This window comes from Haliotis cracherodii, unplaced genomic scaffold (genome assembly GCF_022045235.1).
Source record: "Haliotis cracherodii isolate W230 unplaced genomic scaffold, xgHalCrac1.p SCAF_6, whole genome shotgun sequence".
NCBI classification, from domain to species: domain Eukaryota; kingdom Metazoa; phylum Mollusca; class Gastropoda; order Lepetellida; family Haliotidae; genus Haliotis; species Haliotis cracherodii.
Genome location: NW_027266319.1, coordinates 37,212,790 through 37,228,542, shown reverse-complemented (window position 1 = coordinate 37,228,542; position 15,753 = coordinate 37,212,790). Strand labels below are relative to the sequence as shown.

General features: G+C 39.4%; 1 protein-coding gene across 1 annotated transcript in view; it reads left to right on the top strand.

Annotated features, from left to right (window-relative positions):
* Nucleotides 1-319: 319 nt before the first annotated feature.
* Nucleotides 320-15,753, top strand: part of LOC139445906 (calcium-activated chloride channel regulator 1-like) — a 37,784-nt gene continuing 22,350 nt past the window's right edge. Inside the window, exons 1-2 of the mRNA XM_071227163.1 lie at nucleotides 320-472; nucleotides 14,971-15,262. Coding sequence (XP_071083264.1) covers nucleotides 320-472; nucleotides 14,971-15,262 — 445 coding nt within the window. The remainder of the gene's footprint in view (nucleotides 473-14,970; nucleotides 15,263-15,753) is intronic.

Here is a 15,753-nt window from a genome sequence, read left to right as displayed (position 1 = left end):
ATGTCAAGGTCCAGATTGGCCCACTAATGTAGATAGACAGAAACACTCGCAACGTTAAATGACAAGGCAGATGACGAAGACAAAAAGAGGAGGTCGTAGATATGGTCCTTGTCGCCGCGGGCTGCATACAACGTTGTACCTAAATCATTCCCTGCTCGCTGCAAGACAACATAGGCTAACACCTTGAAACATCGTGACTGAAGACGAAGGACTTGGTTGGAAGACGGTTGCCAGCGACATTTTGAGTACTTCGGGCACTGGAGCCGAACACTCTTCAGCTCGTCCACTTTTGTTAGTGTGTAATTGTGAAATGTGAAGCATGAATATACAGAACTTAAGTGTAGTTTGTCTCTGCCTGTGTTTGAAAGTCGTTGCGAGCCGAATGAGGCTGAACAATCATGGATATGAAAGAGTTATTATATCGATCGGCAATCACGTGAGGGAGGACCCTTTGTTGATAAAGCGCTTACAGGTAAATTCATTTATTTTTTCATATGTTAGAACTGTCTTAATGGCAGAGTGAGATGGATGGATACAATGGTTGTCCGGGATCATTATCAACACGCAAATCGACCTTTGATGAAAATTGAGTGTTAAGTTAATTGCACTGCCACCTTGTTTGTCCGGAAACCCGTTAATCCGGACACTTACATAACGTTTTCACATTGTCTTTATTCCATAGCAATGATTCATTAATCCACAATCCGGACATATGTCAATCGTAACAATTTCACTTGTCACGGTGCCTGTCGGATTGACAGGGTTTTGTTTAATAGAAATGTTTTATTCAATGTCTAAAGCTGTACAGGCCAGACATTCTTGAGGATGATGAACAAAGGTCACCTTGCTAGTGAGTGCTATCATTGTTCAACCGCCTCAAGACAACTCACCATAATTTGTATTACCGCATAGACGAACACTTTCTTTTTAGGGGAGTATGTAGGCTATTACTGAAGGCTGACAGTTTATAGGGGAGTAAAACTGCATTTAATGTTATACTGAGGCATTTGACATAACTACGAATGCAGTAATAAGAAGGTGAGCAGATATATGTAACGCAGCACAAAAATGTCAGAATTAAATAAAGAATAATTCAAATGTAAATAACGAAAATACATTTTCCTCCACTAATTATTTTGAAATAACACCTTCAGATACGAGCATAGCATATGTGGAAAGATGTGTACCACATTCAGATACACAATAATATAATCTCAGATACACATAGACTTCAAATCCCGTGAACATTCCTGTTTAGATATGATCTTTAGCAACCAATGCTTGTCGAAAGAGGCGACTTACGGGATCGCGTCGTCGGTCTCGCTGACCTTGGTTGATGCATGTCATCGTATCCCAATTGCGTGGATCGATACTTCTGATGTCAATCACTGGATTGTCTGGTCCAGACTCGATTATTTACAGACCGCCGTCATATAGCTAGAATTTTGCTGAGTGCGGCGTTAAACAACAAACCAAACCAAACTACGAACTTCAGTGACTGATATATTTTCAATACAACATACGTGAAATTATAATACTTAATATCCAAAACAGCACCATCTGAATCAGGAAATAATCAATCAATGTCTCGAAAAGAAATCCTCTTCTAGATTTATTAAAGGAAGAAGAAAGGTTGTGTTTGTGAAAGGTTTGTAAAACCTTTTAAAAAAACAGAGGTCACATGAAAAAAATCATGATCGCCAACAATAAGAGTGAGTGAGTTTTGTTTTACGCCGCTTTTAGCAATATTCCAGCAATATCACGGCGGGGGACACCAGAAATGGGTTTCACACATTGTACCCATGTCGAGAATCGAACTCGGGTCTTCGGCGTGACGAGCGATCGCTTTAACCACTAGGATACCCGACCGCCCCCCAACAATAAGAAAGCGACGAATTAAAATATTACACCTAAACGTATACTTACAAATGACTTACATAACAACTCAAGCCTAAAGCGTTTTGTCCCGTTTGGCATCCCGCGTGCTGAACATTTGAATTAACTTGTTGAAATCATAAATATGCAACGATGTGTTTGGATAGAGACTAATTAGTACATGATACTGAAAGTAATTGTGAAGAAAATTTGAGAGGCAACGACCCCGTGGAAATTCGGGGATGCATTTGATCCCCAGGAACCTTGCTGACGTAAGAGGCAACTTTTGATGCTCATGCTTTCAGACACTGGTTTTTATAAAGACTTGAATTTTTACAGGTTGCCGCAATATAGTTTGGATACTGCGACGAAAAGCAACATTCCCACACTGACTGACTCACTCACCTACTCACTGGAGATATAGAGCCTATTATACGAGCATGTGTGTCATACTGATTTTACGAAACGTGTGTCAGAATGCTTGTATTTCCCGAGCGAGAGTGAGTGTAAATACATGAATTCATACACGAGTTCCGTCAAATCAGAATGACACACATGTGAGTGTAATAATTTCCTTATTACCCTTTATTTCTTAATTCCTTGAGGTCCCCTTTAGAAAAATGCACTGATCACCACCGATGTCCAAGAAAACCACAATTTGTCGAATGAAGTTTGGGGGGGGGGGGGGGGGGGGGGGGGGCTTTTTATTTCGAATAAAATCTTTATTTCTGTTTAGATTACCACCAAAGACAATAAATAGATCTTAATTGGCTTTATGTTTTGTTGTTGATGGACGCATGACGTCAGTAACACTCCTACCTGTCAACACGAACTAGTGTGTCAAGTGGTGACGTGAAATGGGGTTACACGTCGCGCCTAGGATTATTCACTTATATAGCATGCACGTATGTGTCTGGCTGCTTGTACTAGTTCAGACTGATGCCTATTTAAAGTGCTAACCCACCATGCCGTAGTTTAACATGAATATCCCACTTAGACACAGTATACTTGTCCTTGTTGCCCTGCCAGACAGGGTAACAACAAGTACCATCTTTTAACGTCTTTTGGTACGACGCGGCCGGGGATCGAACACCGGACCTTTCGTTCTCCGGACAGACGCTGTTTCAATTGACCACGGAGGCGGTCTTGTGTCAAGTGGAGGTTGATCAGAAACACTAACGAACAATGTACCATGCTGATCCTTCCAGATAAGTCTGTAACTCTGTAAATTAACTGATTGAACGCACACCTTATTTTCTTAAAATGTCCTAGTTATCGTCCAAGTAAAACGTCATTGCATAACAATATGTTATCTGCTTGAAGTCATTTTGCGATCCAGACAGGTATTTCTTGCTAATTAATACTTAATATCTTTATATCTAAAGGCGTACAAAATAAATTTTATCAATAAAAAGATTTAATCAACATTGTAATTTGCTCTAATTTGTAGTACTATTCATAGGCATCCCGTATTTTACATTTGCATGAAATATGCATGGAATGGCACTCTGAATAATACTACACCAGAGGCATTCTACAGGCATACACTACTACACCAAGTTCATTATGTAAATTGGTGATCTTAAACACAACACAGAAGTTTATAAACGTGTTTGAATTTTAATGTTGAATGTTTTAATGTTAACGATGACGTATACCGCTTTTAAAATATTGATTTAAATTGAAAGACCTCCATGAAATAGTTTGATATTGCTGACGAGCACCAGTTACCCTATTCATTCATCATGGTAAGCAGTGTTCGTGACAAAGATTATTTATCAGTAACAACACTACATAAAATGTATTTCCATTTTTGAATTGTAAAGTGGATCATGGACCTAAATTACTGGGACAACATATTAGCATACCCCATCTCCCACCACCTCATTTGCACGATCGCGAAACCCCAACAATGTTTTTGATAGTGGACCTTCATATGTCCAGGACAACAACTTCTATGTCACCTGTCACCCTCAACTAACTGTTGACCAACGAGACAGGCATGCTTATTACTCCCAGCTGACCTCAATGAAAGTGTGACTGACCTTACACAGTGCCGAAACTTACACGATAGTTAATGACACTTTTTTAATGTTCTTGTTCTATGAGATGCCCATTACACACGCCAACTCAGACAAAAGACACCTCTGCTCACTTCAAAAACAATTACACACACACACCTCCTCACACGTCACATACATTTATTCAACAGATACACATCTCGGACAACCCACATCTGTTCTCAAACAAAGCACACCTATTCACGCAACAGACACATGACACTTCAAACAACAAGAACATATACTCAAACATACACATAAACACACTAATACTCATACAAAAAAAACACTTCCACGTCACACACATATTTACCCACACAACACACACACCTCATCAACTCACACAATACATACATCTACGCTCAAAACACTCTCTCTCTCTCTCTCTCTCTCTCTCTCTCTCTCTCTCTCTCTCACACACACACACACACACACACACATCTACTCTCACACGTTCACAACGCATACACATCTCTACGCATAAGCGCTTATGCACACGCGTCTATAATCACGCAACACATCTTTTCATACAACATACAACTTTACTCACGCAATCCCCACGTCTACGTTCACAGAACATACACGTTTCACAGTCCCACTCTCACATAAGACAAATACCACTGCCCGCGTGACACACATCTACGCATAACACACACAAACATAAGACCGTCAAAATGCGCAAACATAAATTCGTCAACACACAACCTGGACCATATGACCTTCAACACACGAACATAAGGCCGTCAACACGCACAAGCACAAGACGGTCAACACACTCGTATTACACCCTCAACACACACATGCATAAGGTCGTCAGCACGCACAAGCATTCGTCAGTCAACACACGCACGCACACACACACACACACACACACACACACACACACACACACACACACACACACACACACACACACACACACACACACACACACACACACACACACACACACATGTGTAAGACCGTCAACACAAACTAGCATAAGACTGTCAATACACACAAGCAAAAGACACATACAAACATAAAGCCGCCAATTAAGCACAAGTATATGTCAGTAAACACACACAAATAAATAACACCTGAAACACACACATGCATAATAAGATCGTCAACACACACAATCATAAGACCGTCAACACACACAAACATAGACCGTCAACACACACAACCATACATATTATGGTACCATACATAGACGCATTCTAGACGTATTCTAGGCAAGGATCACACTGGACTGTAAGTGTCACGCACGGCACATAAACAAATGATGTACTGTGTTCTTTTGGTTTTTATGACAAGGTTAGTAGCAGTTTTATGTCGCCGGTGGTAGTAAGATTGGTAAGACCTTGTGTTTGATTAAAACATTTAACCCAAATGCATATATAAAACATGCGGCGACATAACATAGTTTCTGCGACCGTATTCTTGTTAAGTCCTATATTCTTTTGAAAGGAGCAATAAACAAGGGCCACATGTGTGTATTATTATGTAAGACTGCGCCTGTTCCTTGCATGTGTCAGTACGATCAGAATAACATTGCTGGGGAGGTTATGTCCCACAGCATGACATGTATATAGAGTAACGCGAACGACAGCCCTCCTCGTCACCTGTGTCTCCTGTAACCGTGACCATTACGTCACATTACTGACTGAGTTATGTCACATACTTTACCAGTCACGTGTGAGTTGGCGATAACGGTAACAATCGGTCACCAAATATGGGATTAAAAGCAAATGAAAGTGTGTTACCGCCATGTTGACATACGTGAATCAAATACATGAAGGTAAACAGCCATACCCTTGTGACATTTTTCGGATGGAGAGGGTACATATATATCATTTTTCAAAAATGTCAGATTTTCGTTTCATGTTCGTCTTTAGGACATATTTCTTTTGATGATGCTCTTGTTTCAAACCTTCCTTGTTTTGTGGTCGTATTTCTGTTCCGTTTAAAAATCATTTTCGAGTATAAAAACTGGAACTCACCTACCTCACTTAATACAGAATCCTAGAATTCCAGACACAAACTAATCGATTACTTAATACCTTATACGTTTTATGAAAACAACATAAAAACAAGTTTCAATCATGGATATGCATTTAGTCAGGTGATGATACAATATTAAGCCAATCACAACGAACTATTTTCACCTTTTCGGGACATTACCTTGCGGTATTTTGAATACATTAAATACATGTCTCTCCGCAGTTCATACTTACCCTTAGGAATGTCAACTAATGTGTGTTATATTGCGGTCCGTGGCGTGGTGAGTGCTCAGGGGAATAATACGAGGGGTGAGTCCCTATACTGTTATGTCAAGGTGACATTTATCTTTGTTTATGTAAGAAAATGTACAACTTTATGGATAACAGCTTCTGGTTTATTGGATACAGCGACGTTTTCGATGAAGATTATTACACCGTTGTCTGAATACTCCAGCTGGATAACGGTGTAAGAATCTACATCGAAACGTCGCTGTAATAAACCAGAAGTTGTTATCCATAAATTTGCACGTGTTCTGATACACTCATCAACTTCAAGAATGGCAATTAAACAGTTTTCTTTGTTTAGACCTTTGTTCATCTTTGTTACTACTCAGACAATTAATGTGATCTTTGGCGCTGGACCTGCAAAACTCACGAAATTAATGTTTTTTTACGTTTGGTGTCCTATCGAATTTATATAATTTAGTTTTTTGGAATAAAACTGCACTGAAATAGAAAATTAACACAATAAGATGCAACTTAAGTCATGTCCATCGTCCTTTAAAAATCTAGCAACATAACTCTTGTCCTTAGCTTTAGGTGCAATGGTAATCCCTCTACTTCCATACAGCGTTACAATCTGGGGATAGGAAAAGTTAGATATCATAGAAGGAGTTCATTTAAACTTGCTGTGTTGTGATTCAAAAACGAATAGCTAGTAGCTACTCGTTTTTGAAACAACCCCGAAACGTGATGTTGTATGGTGAATTGGGACGATCCTCTTACAGTTACAGTAGAGTGTGTGAGCGAGCTGTTTCATTCGGGCATAACTTGCATCTGTGCACATACATTATCAGCTGTATGCACTACCATACAAATATATGATAACTGTTAATAAAGAAGTTGTTAACCGGCAATAATGTATTGGGAATGTACTACACAACCAAGGGGTTCTCTGTATGTGAACCCATGAGTATTTTGAACGCAGTGGTTGGTACCAATGGTTGACAATACATTGTTGAATAATCTACTGTCGAAGCAAATTTTAAAGGATGTTATTTTTAGTCAACAAAGCTTGATTCTGTAATCAACCGTCTTTTAAAAAACATTTATTGCTTTTAGAATAATTTTAATCATGTATTTAAACCCCCAACCATAACTTATCAGTTGAAACCGGACGATGGCTAAACATTCCCTGGGAAGACCATCGATTTCAACTTTGTAAACATTTTGCTGTTGGAGACAAGTACTTGTGTGAAGCTCTTCTCCAACAACGAAAAGTTCATATCAGTGACAAATATCTTAAATTCCCAAAGCTATATACATTTAAACACTATTGACTACCAACAGTGTCAAAGGAGAAAAAAGATCTCCCCAAATGCCTCAAATGTGTAAATAATACAATTATTAAAAACGAATAATGTCAATTACTTATATATAAATGTAATTATATATATAACACCATTGTTACGTTCAGCTCCACCCATTCCTTATTTCCAGATATTATGATTCCATTGGAAATATGTACATATGACATTGGTCCAAATTTGGACCATTCGTTCCTGCTGAAAAGAACGTTATGTCCATCTAAATGGTCGCGAGTACTTGGTCATTATTTATAGTGACCTCTATGCTGACAAGTTTAATATATTTGTATCAGCTAATTCAAATTATTCTTGTCGTTACCACCATGAAGATCAACTCCAGTATTTCTTTACTCCAACCAACTGCACATGAAGTTTGTACTCTAAACTATATACTCTAAACTCTGTTCTTTATGTTAAAAGCGGCGCTAAACCCAACTCACTCACTCACTCACTCACTCACTCACTCACTCAATGGTCTTTATGGAAATGGAAACGTTACAGAAAAGATCAATAAAGAAGTATTAAAATATGTTCATAATCTTTTATCAGCCTCTTGCAGCGTTCTAAACTTGAACAAATTGCAAAATTCAAAGCGGCGTCAAACCTAACTCATTCACTACATATGCAGTTATATAAGAGTAATCTTGTCACTTGTAAATCAGATGACATTAAACAGAACAATAGATTCGAGTGTCAAGATTCGAGATCTAGTGCCTATATTATCTTTGAACTGATTACAACTCAGTGATAAGAACTTTATTTAGTTCATTTATTTAGCTAAGTCACTCTTTCGCATACAGTAAACTACCCTGAGCCACGCGTCTCTTTAAACTTTCACAGTGTCATTACATGATTGTTTTTGAAAGTCAAGTGTCAAACTTAAGTCACGCGGCTGTAGCACATTTTATATGGGCGTTACAATTGTCAACGACAATACATTAATGCCACCATTGACTTTAATTCCATCTGTATCATTAATACATGAATCTTTGTTAATTTGTTCAAAACGAAAAACCGATTTAACATACCAATACAATTTCAATTTTCTGCTTCTACATTTACCTCTTTCAAACTTTGTGGAGTTAAATTGTCAGTGTCGATATGTTTTTGTTTTTATGTTCTTTAACAATATTGTTCAGCAATATTCCAGCAATATGACGTCGGTCTGTAAATAATCGAATCCCGCAGTGTTCTTGTTGAAATATTTCACATCTTTGTTTGTTGTTTAATGCTGCGGTCACCAATATTCGATCTATATGACTGCGATCTGTAAATAATAGTTTCTGGCCTAAATAATCCAGTCATTGACTTCATGAGCATCTCCGCAATTTGGATACGATAACATGCATCAACCAAGTCAGCGCGACTGGCCACAAGATCTCCTCTTATAATAAGCATTGGTTGCTGAAGACCAATGCTTACATGGATGTTCACGAAGCCTGACGCAAACGACATGTCTTAGTGGTCCATGAACCACGTAAGAAGAAACGCCTGAGGCATATGCTACTCATGCTAATTCTTACTGTTAAGCTCAATAATGTTTCATACTTACTTTTAAATTTTACATCTCTTGCCTATGATAAACATGTCAGGAAAATTTAATAGCTGGCAATGCTGTTCATAATCACTAATCATACCATTCGTCACTATATGGCTGAGATACTGCCGATATGGGTTAAATTTTAACTTACTTACCAATCATACCAAGTAACTGTTTTTGCTGACATAGCATCTTACCCCCATCATCATGCAGATCTATCAAACTAATAATCAGTTTCGTATAAGGAGGCAATTTGATATTAACTATTCAACAATATATCATTTAGTGTTGTCAGTTCATGACGCGATCCGCCACGTGTTCCCGAGGTCATATTGTATTACTAATGTATTATGAATGTGGGCGTGTCTGTGTTACTCTCAATACATATTTATATGTCATAAGACGAAACATGAAACAACGTTCTCTGTCATGTTAGAAGTAAACGTGAGTAAACTTGACGTCATGAAATAAAATATTCTCCTTAAAACTAATGTAGTAATTGTTGTGGAGTATAAAAACATCCTGCAAGTACGCAGCAACGGTGCTGGGTGTGTAATCTATTGATAAATCTAGTTTTATTTGAGTTGGAATTTTGAAGATACGTTAACGGATTCGGAACCTTTTAACAGGGGGGTGAATTTTTTCCGGTCGCTGTTTCACACATATAAATTGCGTATTTCATTTACACAAACCTTCTTGCATGTCCAGTTTTTTTAAACAATCTTAAAAGCCACAGCCCATGTAATATTTTCAATATTTATGTATTATTTTGTGTTATATCCAGTTTTGTTATATGTAATTACAGCAGGTATTCTTGTGGTGGATCAATAACTACTATTAAATATTTCTCCTTAAAGAGAATGGATAATAACAAATGTTAACTTAAAAGTAGAATGAGTTGTAATGGAGTGTAACCAGCCAGCAAGGAGAAACTTCAAATTATCTGTGCCCCAGTTTTTATTAAGTTACATCGGTGAAAAAGTACTTCCACGAATATTATGTAGGGTACCCTCAGTAGGGTACTGAGGCTTATTTTGCTCAAATTTAATATGAACGTGCTCAGTCCCACGTTGGGCGCAAATGTAGCGGCCATAAAAATGTCCCGTGATGGGATTCGAACCACGGACCTTCTGACCCGAATCGGACGCCTTGTCCACATGACCAACGAAGTTAACCCAAAGACATAACCAAAGAAGTAAGAATGTCATCTGTAGAATGACACAACGCCCTGCTACATTAGCATAATTTATATTTTTAAGTCGAAATGTCTCGTTTTTGTCAATAATTTATTATTTTTTATCAAGGTTTGTTTCTCGTTAATTCGATTATGTTTTCTTAATGTCGATTATTTTCTCGTTATTTCAATTTCATGTTTAAAAAAAATGACATTTCGAATGTTTTCTCAGTATTAAAGCCCATATAACGAGAAAAAAAATTTGAAATTACGACAAAAAACGAGAAACAGTCGAAAATTCGAGAAAGTAATGACTTCTATATACTAGTGTCTCAGGATTATATGATCTTAGTCACCGGCTCATCACACTCTATAATAAATTACCAGTCACCAAAGTACATGCACGTTTGTTTGACAGGGTTAATAATCGAATACTTCAAAGGTCACATGATTTTGTTCAAATACAATATATCAAAACATGATTGATAACATGTATATTTGGTTTGTCAAAACACCTGAGAAACGAATTGCGTTTTCTGGAAGGCTGGATATCTTTTGTGTCGCAAATAGTCCCTGATTACGTCAAAACGTGAGTCAGGAATATCCCTCTTGGTATAAGAAACAATTTCAGTATATTTGACACACAACTGCTATCATTCATTTTGTGTCAGTCATGAACAACTGATTGACAGTCGTGTCATATTTATATTCCCGCTGTTGATGTTAAAGCACGTGTCTGATGTAAGATCCATCACCGTCACACCTCGCACGTCCTCGCCCTTGCATTCTTATTCTCAAACGTTTTTTTTTTAATTTCATTTATACATAACAACAATTAAAAATAGAATTTTTAAATCATGTCAGACAATAGATCCAGGCACCCCCGCTCTTCCCTCAATCGCATATATTTACCAATTATAATGGGAGGGCGTAGTTTGATTCGTGATGATGCTCTTGATGACCGAATTGTATTGGGCACTTTTGTAACCTTTATTTGTCTCTTGTGAAGCATGTTGAGACATGATGAAAACAAGGCATTCCGAAGTTTTCCTAAACGAGCAAGGATATGGGACATAATCTCAATGTTGATTTTGTTGAAGGTTCTGTACTGCTGGATGGTACAGAAATGAGTGTCAGCCAAGTGAAGTGCCACATCAAATCGGGCTAGACTCAGCTTTTCAAGGAGAGGCTATCTGAACGACTACTGCATCGCGTTTATGTGAATTGTGTTGAAAAGATCAGTAACCCTGCAGAGTCCTTCGCTTGGATGAAGTCGGCTTGCCTGAAAAGTGAAACAGAAGGCTTTCTGTTTGCTGCTCAGGACCAGTCACTTCCCACACGAAGCGGTCATTGTGTGATTTTGCATCAAAATGTAAATAAGACATGTCCATTGTGCAATACATTTAATGAGACTGTCCAACACATTGTCAGTGGATGGCCAGCTTTGGCACACACTCAGTATCTTAAGCGACATTGAGTGGCTCGATCATTCTTCGCCATGCTTGTGGTTTTGACACAGAGGTTCATCCCTTGGTACGAACCAGAATATATGGAGAGCGACATGAAAAAATCTTTGGAATAGGTCCGTAGACAGGAATCCATGCCAACAAACCTGATCTTGTCCTTTTTGATAAATCCAATGAAATCATTATTATCATTCAATTTTATGTCCCTTTTGTCCCAAACCTGATTGATAAGATTCAGGAAAAACATGTCAAACATGCGGACCTCGCTTTTAAAATGTCACGCTAGCATCCCAAGTACCAAGTTGTCCGACTCCCCATATAGTTCTCGGTGCCTCCCAATCTTTTGACTGACATTTGGAATGTACCCGCCAATTTGTTGCCAAGAATACAGCCCATCTGACAATCTGGGTGATTTGACTTGCATACCTGAGTGACAGGCTTAATGTTGGCAGACAAACCATTCTGACGCAGGACGGAATCGCTCGAAGGACCCCAGGGCCCACTTGCACAAAGCGATCTTAGTGCTAAGATGATCGTAAATCCCATACTTTAACATAGGCTTACAATAGTCTTAGCGCTAAGATGATCGTAAATCCCATACTTTAACATAGGCTTACAATAGTCTTAGCGCTAAGATGATCGTAAATCCCATACTTTAACATAGGCTTACAGTAGTCTTAGCGCTAAGATCGCTTTGTGCAAGTGGGCCCAGGAGCACAAGGATACTGAGTGATAGCCTTATAACAAGCGGACGCCTATAGTTGTATAAAAGTATGAATATTTATCGGGACATTTCCCCCAAAATTGTGGAGTGAGGTAGGGCTTTTCAAATTGTTTTCATTGAACACCTTTCCTTTTTGATCGAGCCAAGACACAACTGGGAATACATTATTTATTGGTTTGTTATTTAACGCCGCTCCCAGTAATATTCAAGTTACATGAAGGCATTAAGGGGCTAAAACAAGTACTGGGCGGCTCGAAGTCAGTATGCTGTGTCTAATTGGGGTATCCATGTTGAAGTGCGGGATGGCATAGTGACAGCACTATAAAACTTACACCGGTACAAGCAGCCACACACACACACGCACGCACGCACGCACGCACGCACGCATTCATTGTACTATTTGATCATCGTTTGATGTTCAATTAACAATGCGACGTCCGCAACATATAGAACGTTTGAGGGCAACTTGTCTCAACTCAACGTATTAGCCGGTACACTTAATGTGCAACAGCCTGTGATAAGCTGATGTTGGAACAGGTTTCAGGTTCTACGGAATCGTGATCCAACAGCTAATGAAAGCCCCCGCTCAGAGTTACTGGCGTTAGGGGTTCCTGATCAAACAGTTCCACAGCCTCGTCTGATCCCCCGTTTGACTAATCGCCACATGTCAACCTGACGCCAATGGTGTAGGCAATGTAGGCACTGGGACAATACGATGTGCGGTGTAATATCTGACGAATCCAGATTCAACTTACCCTTCGTGACAGTCGCGGTCATGTTGTAGACGTGTCACTGAACGTAACACCAATGCCAATGTCCGCCAGAATGAGGTGAAGTGAAATGGGGTTTAACGTCGCGTCCAAGAGTATTGCACTTATATAGCGACGTGCATGTACGTGTGTGTGTTTGTGTGGCTGCTTGTACTAGTCCGGACTGATGCCGATTTATTAGTGCTAGCTCACTGAGATACCATGCCGCAGTTTAGCATGAATACCCCACTCAGACACAGTATACTGACTCCGTGCGGACCAGTGCTTGTTTTAGCTCCTTAATGCCGAGCGCCAGACAGGGTAACAACAAGTACTACCTTTTAACGTCTTTTGGTATGACGCTGCTGGGGATCGAACCCCGGACCTTCCGCTCTCGAGGCGGACGCTCTACCACTAGACCACGGAGGCGGTCCTCCTCCATACTGACCCGTATGGTGGAAGATCAGTGACGGTGTGGTTGACAGAAGGATATTACACATTGATGGGTCACAGCAACCTTGACACTGGCTCATATCGGGTTCCCTTTAGCACTTAACAGCGGTCGACGTTGGTTTTCAAACAGTTTAATGTACGAGTCCACAAATTGCACTGCACTAGCAGAACACTATTCTGCTAATATGACCAGCAGATACCCCAGATGTTTCATGAGCAAAGAAGGCGTCTTCTTGCCTTCATCAGCTCCCAACCATGCTAGAGGAACTAGGCCCTGTGCATCAAACACAGTGGGACAACATATCCTAGGTGACCATGATCATTCGATGCCACCTTGAAGCAACGAATGCTTGTTGAATCATTTCGGTTTACCCTTGACTAAGGAACAATGTTTCCTTAGTGACTTTGATGAACTGGTTTACCTTCAGTTGCCCTCAAGGTTATAGACTCATGATAATTATGATTTGTCAATTCCTTGTCATTTTGATGAGCTACTTATTACCAACATTAGACAACTTTTCATATTTCTCAGATGTCATTATTTGACATACGGTATAATTTGATAGTACATCTTGATCTTGTGCCAAATGGATGTACTTCAGACATGAAGGTCAGACTCGGAGTAATGTTTAAAACGCCCCCGTGTGAGCACTGGTGTACAACCTAATGCTAGCACAACACAGATATAATTCTTGTTTTAGATGACCACTGGGCCACTATTAGTGGTATTTAGGAACCGGATATTTAGATGGGGATAAGTTTACCCCAGTATTTACAAAAGAGCAAAAAAAGCCCGTTGAACCCGGATATCCTGAAAAGAATGCTTGTGAAAAGAGCATGTCTTGAAGCAGTCCCCGCAGTCTCTTACAGAAATCCCTTAGTAGTTCATAAGTATTAAGTAATTGCACATTCGCTGATATGACGCAAGTGAGGAAAAAATAGTGTAATAATCTACATTCATTCACCTCATTTTGATATCCAATACATTTCCCAATTCTCAAGGGTGGAGTGTTGGGTTGAGATCATTTGTCACGAAAGACTTTGGGTCTACTCCTATACAGATTTAATGTTCAGATCTCTATTTGGTTGCCTTTTACAATCAGCATAAGTTCCGGTGGACCTTCTCTAACTCGGAGAGGTAGCCTTGTGGTTACAAAATCTCTCATCACGCCGAAGGTCCTGGTTTCCCTACATGTGTGAAGTCCATTTTCTGGTGATATATTGCTAAAAGTGGGTAAAATCGTTCTCGCTCACTCACTTTAACTTGTAATTCCCGTAACAATATGTGTCTAACAATATTTTCTATAATTCTGAAACTTGAATTCATTTTTTTATTATGAAATTATCTTCTTTTTCAGCAATATCTAACAGTCACGTCACAATCCTTGTTCAGGGCAACGAAGAACCAGATATACTTCCGAGACTTTGTGGTAGTGATTCCCCAGAATTGGACAACCCTTCCTCACTATGAGAGCGCCACGGATGCTGACGTCCACCATGCGCAAATAATCATTGACAAAGCCAACCCAGCCTACGGCGAAGCCCCGTATGTTAAACAGTACGCGACGTGTGGAGAGGCGGGGTTGTACATCCATTTGACCCCAAACTACCTCCTGGACGATGAGGTCACACTCAAATGGGGACTACCTGGTAAGGAGATCACAACAGAGTTGTGTCATATACATGTACTTCAACGTTATTGACCGGATATTTGACTGGGCTGCGATCCACCCAAATGAGTGAACGGCTAAAATCGCTTCGCTGTGCGGACCAACAATGGAACCAGTTTTACGCGGATAACGCCTTTCCCGTTTTCTGTCTGATTTCAGAGGAGTGCATATTCAGCATTATTGTTTTTATTACTTATACTTATGAAGGAGACTTATTAAAGAGTAGTCACGGTTAAATAGATAACATAAAGTCACTTTCTCTTGGCGGATTTCATTACATTATGTGAAGGGGTTGTAAATTGTCAAATATGTACACGAACAAGTATGTTCTACTACTTTTCATTTGGGGCACATTTTCTTTTCGAATTAAAAGTGAGGAATCGAAAAAGTACTTTCGAATTTACGAGTGAACTCTTTAACCACTTACCAACCGTTCCTGTCTGATGGAGCCACATTTTGGAAAGATGGTAT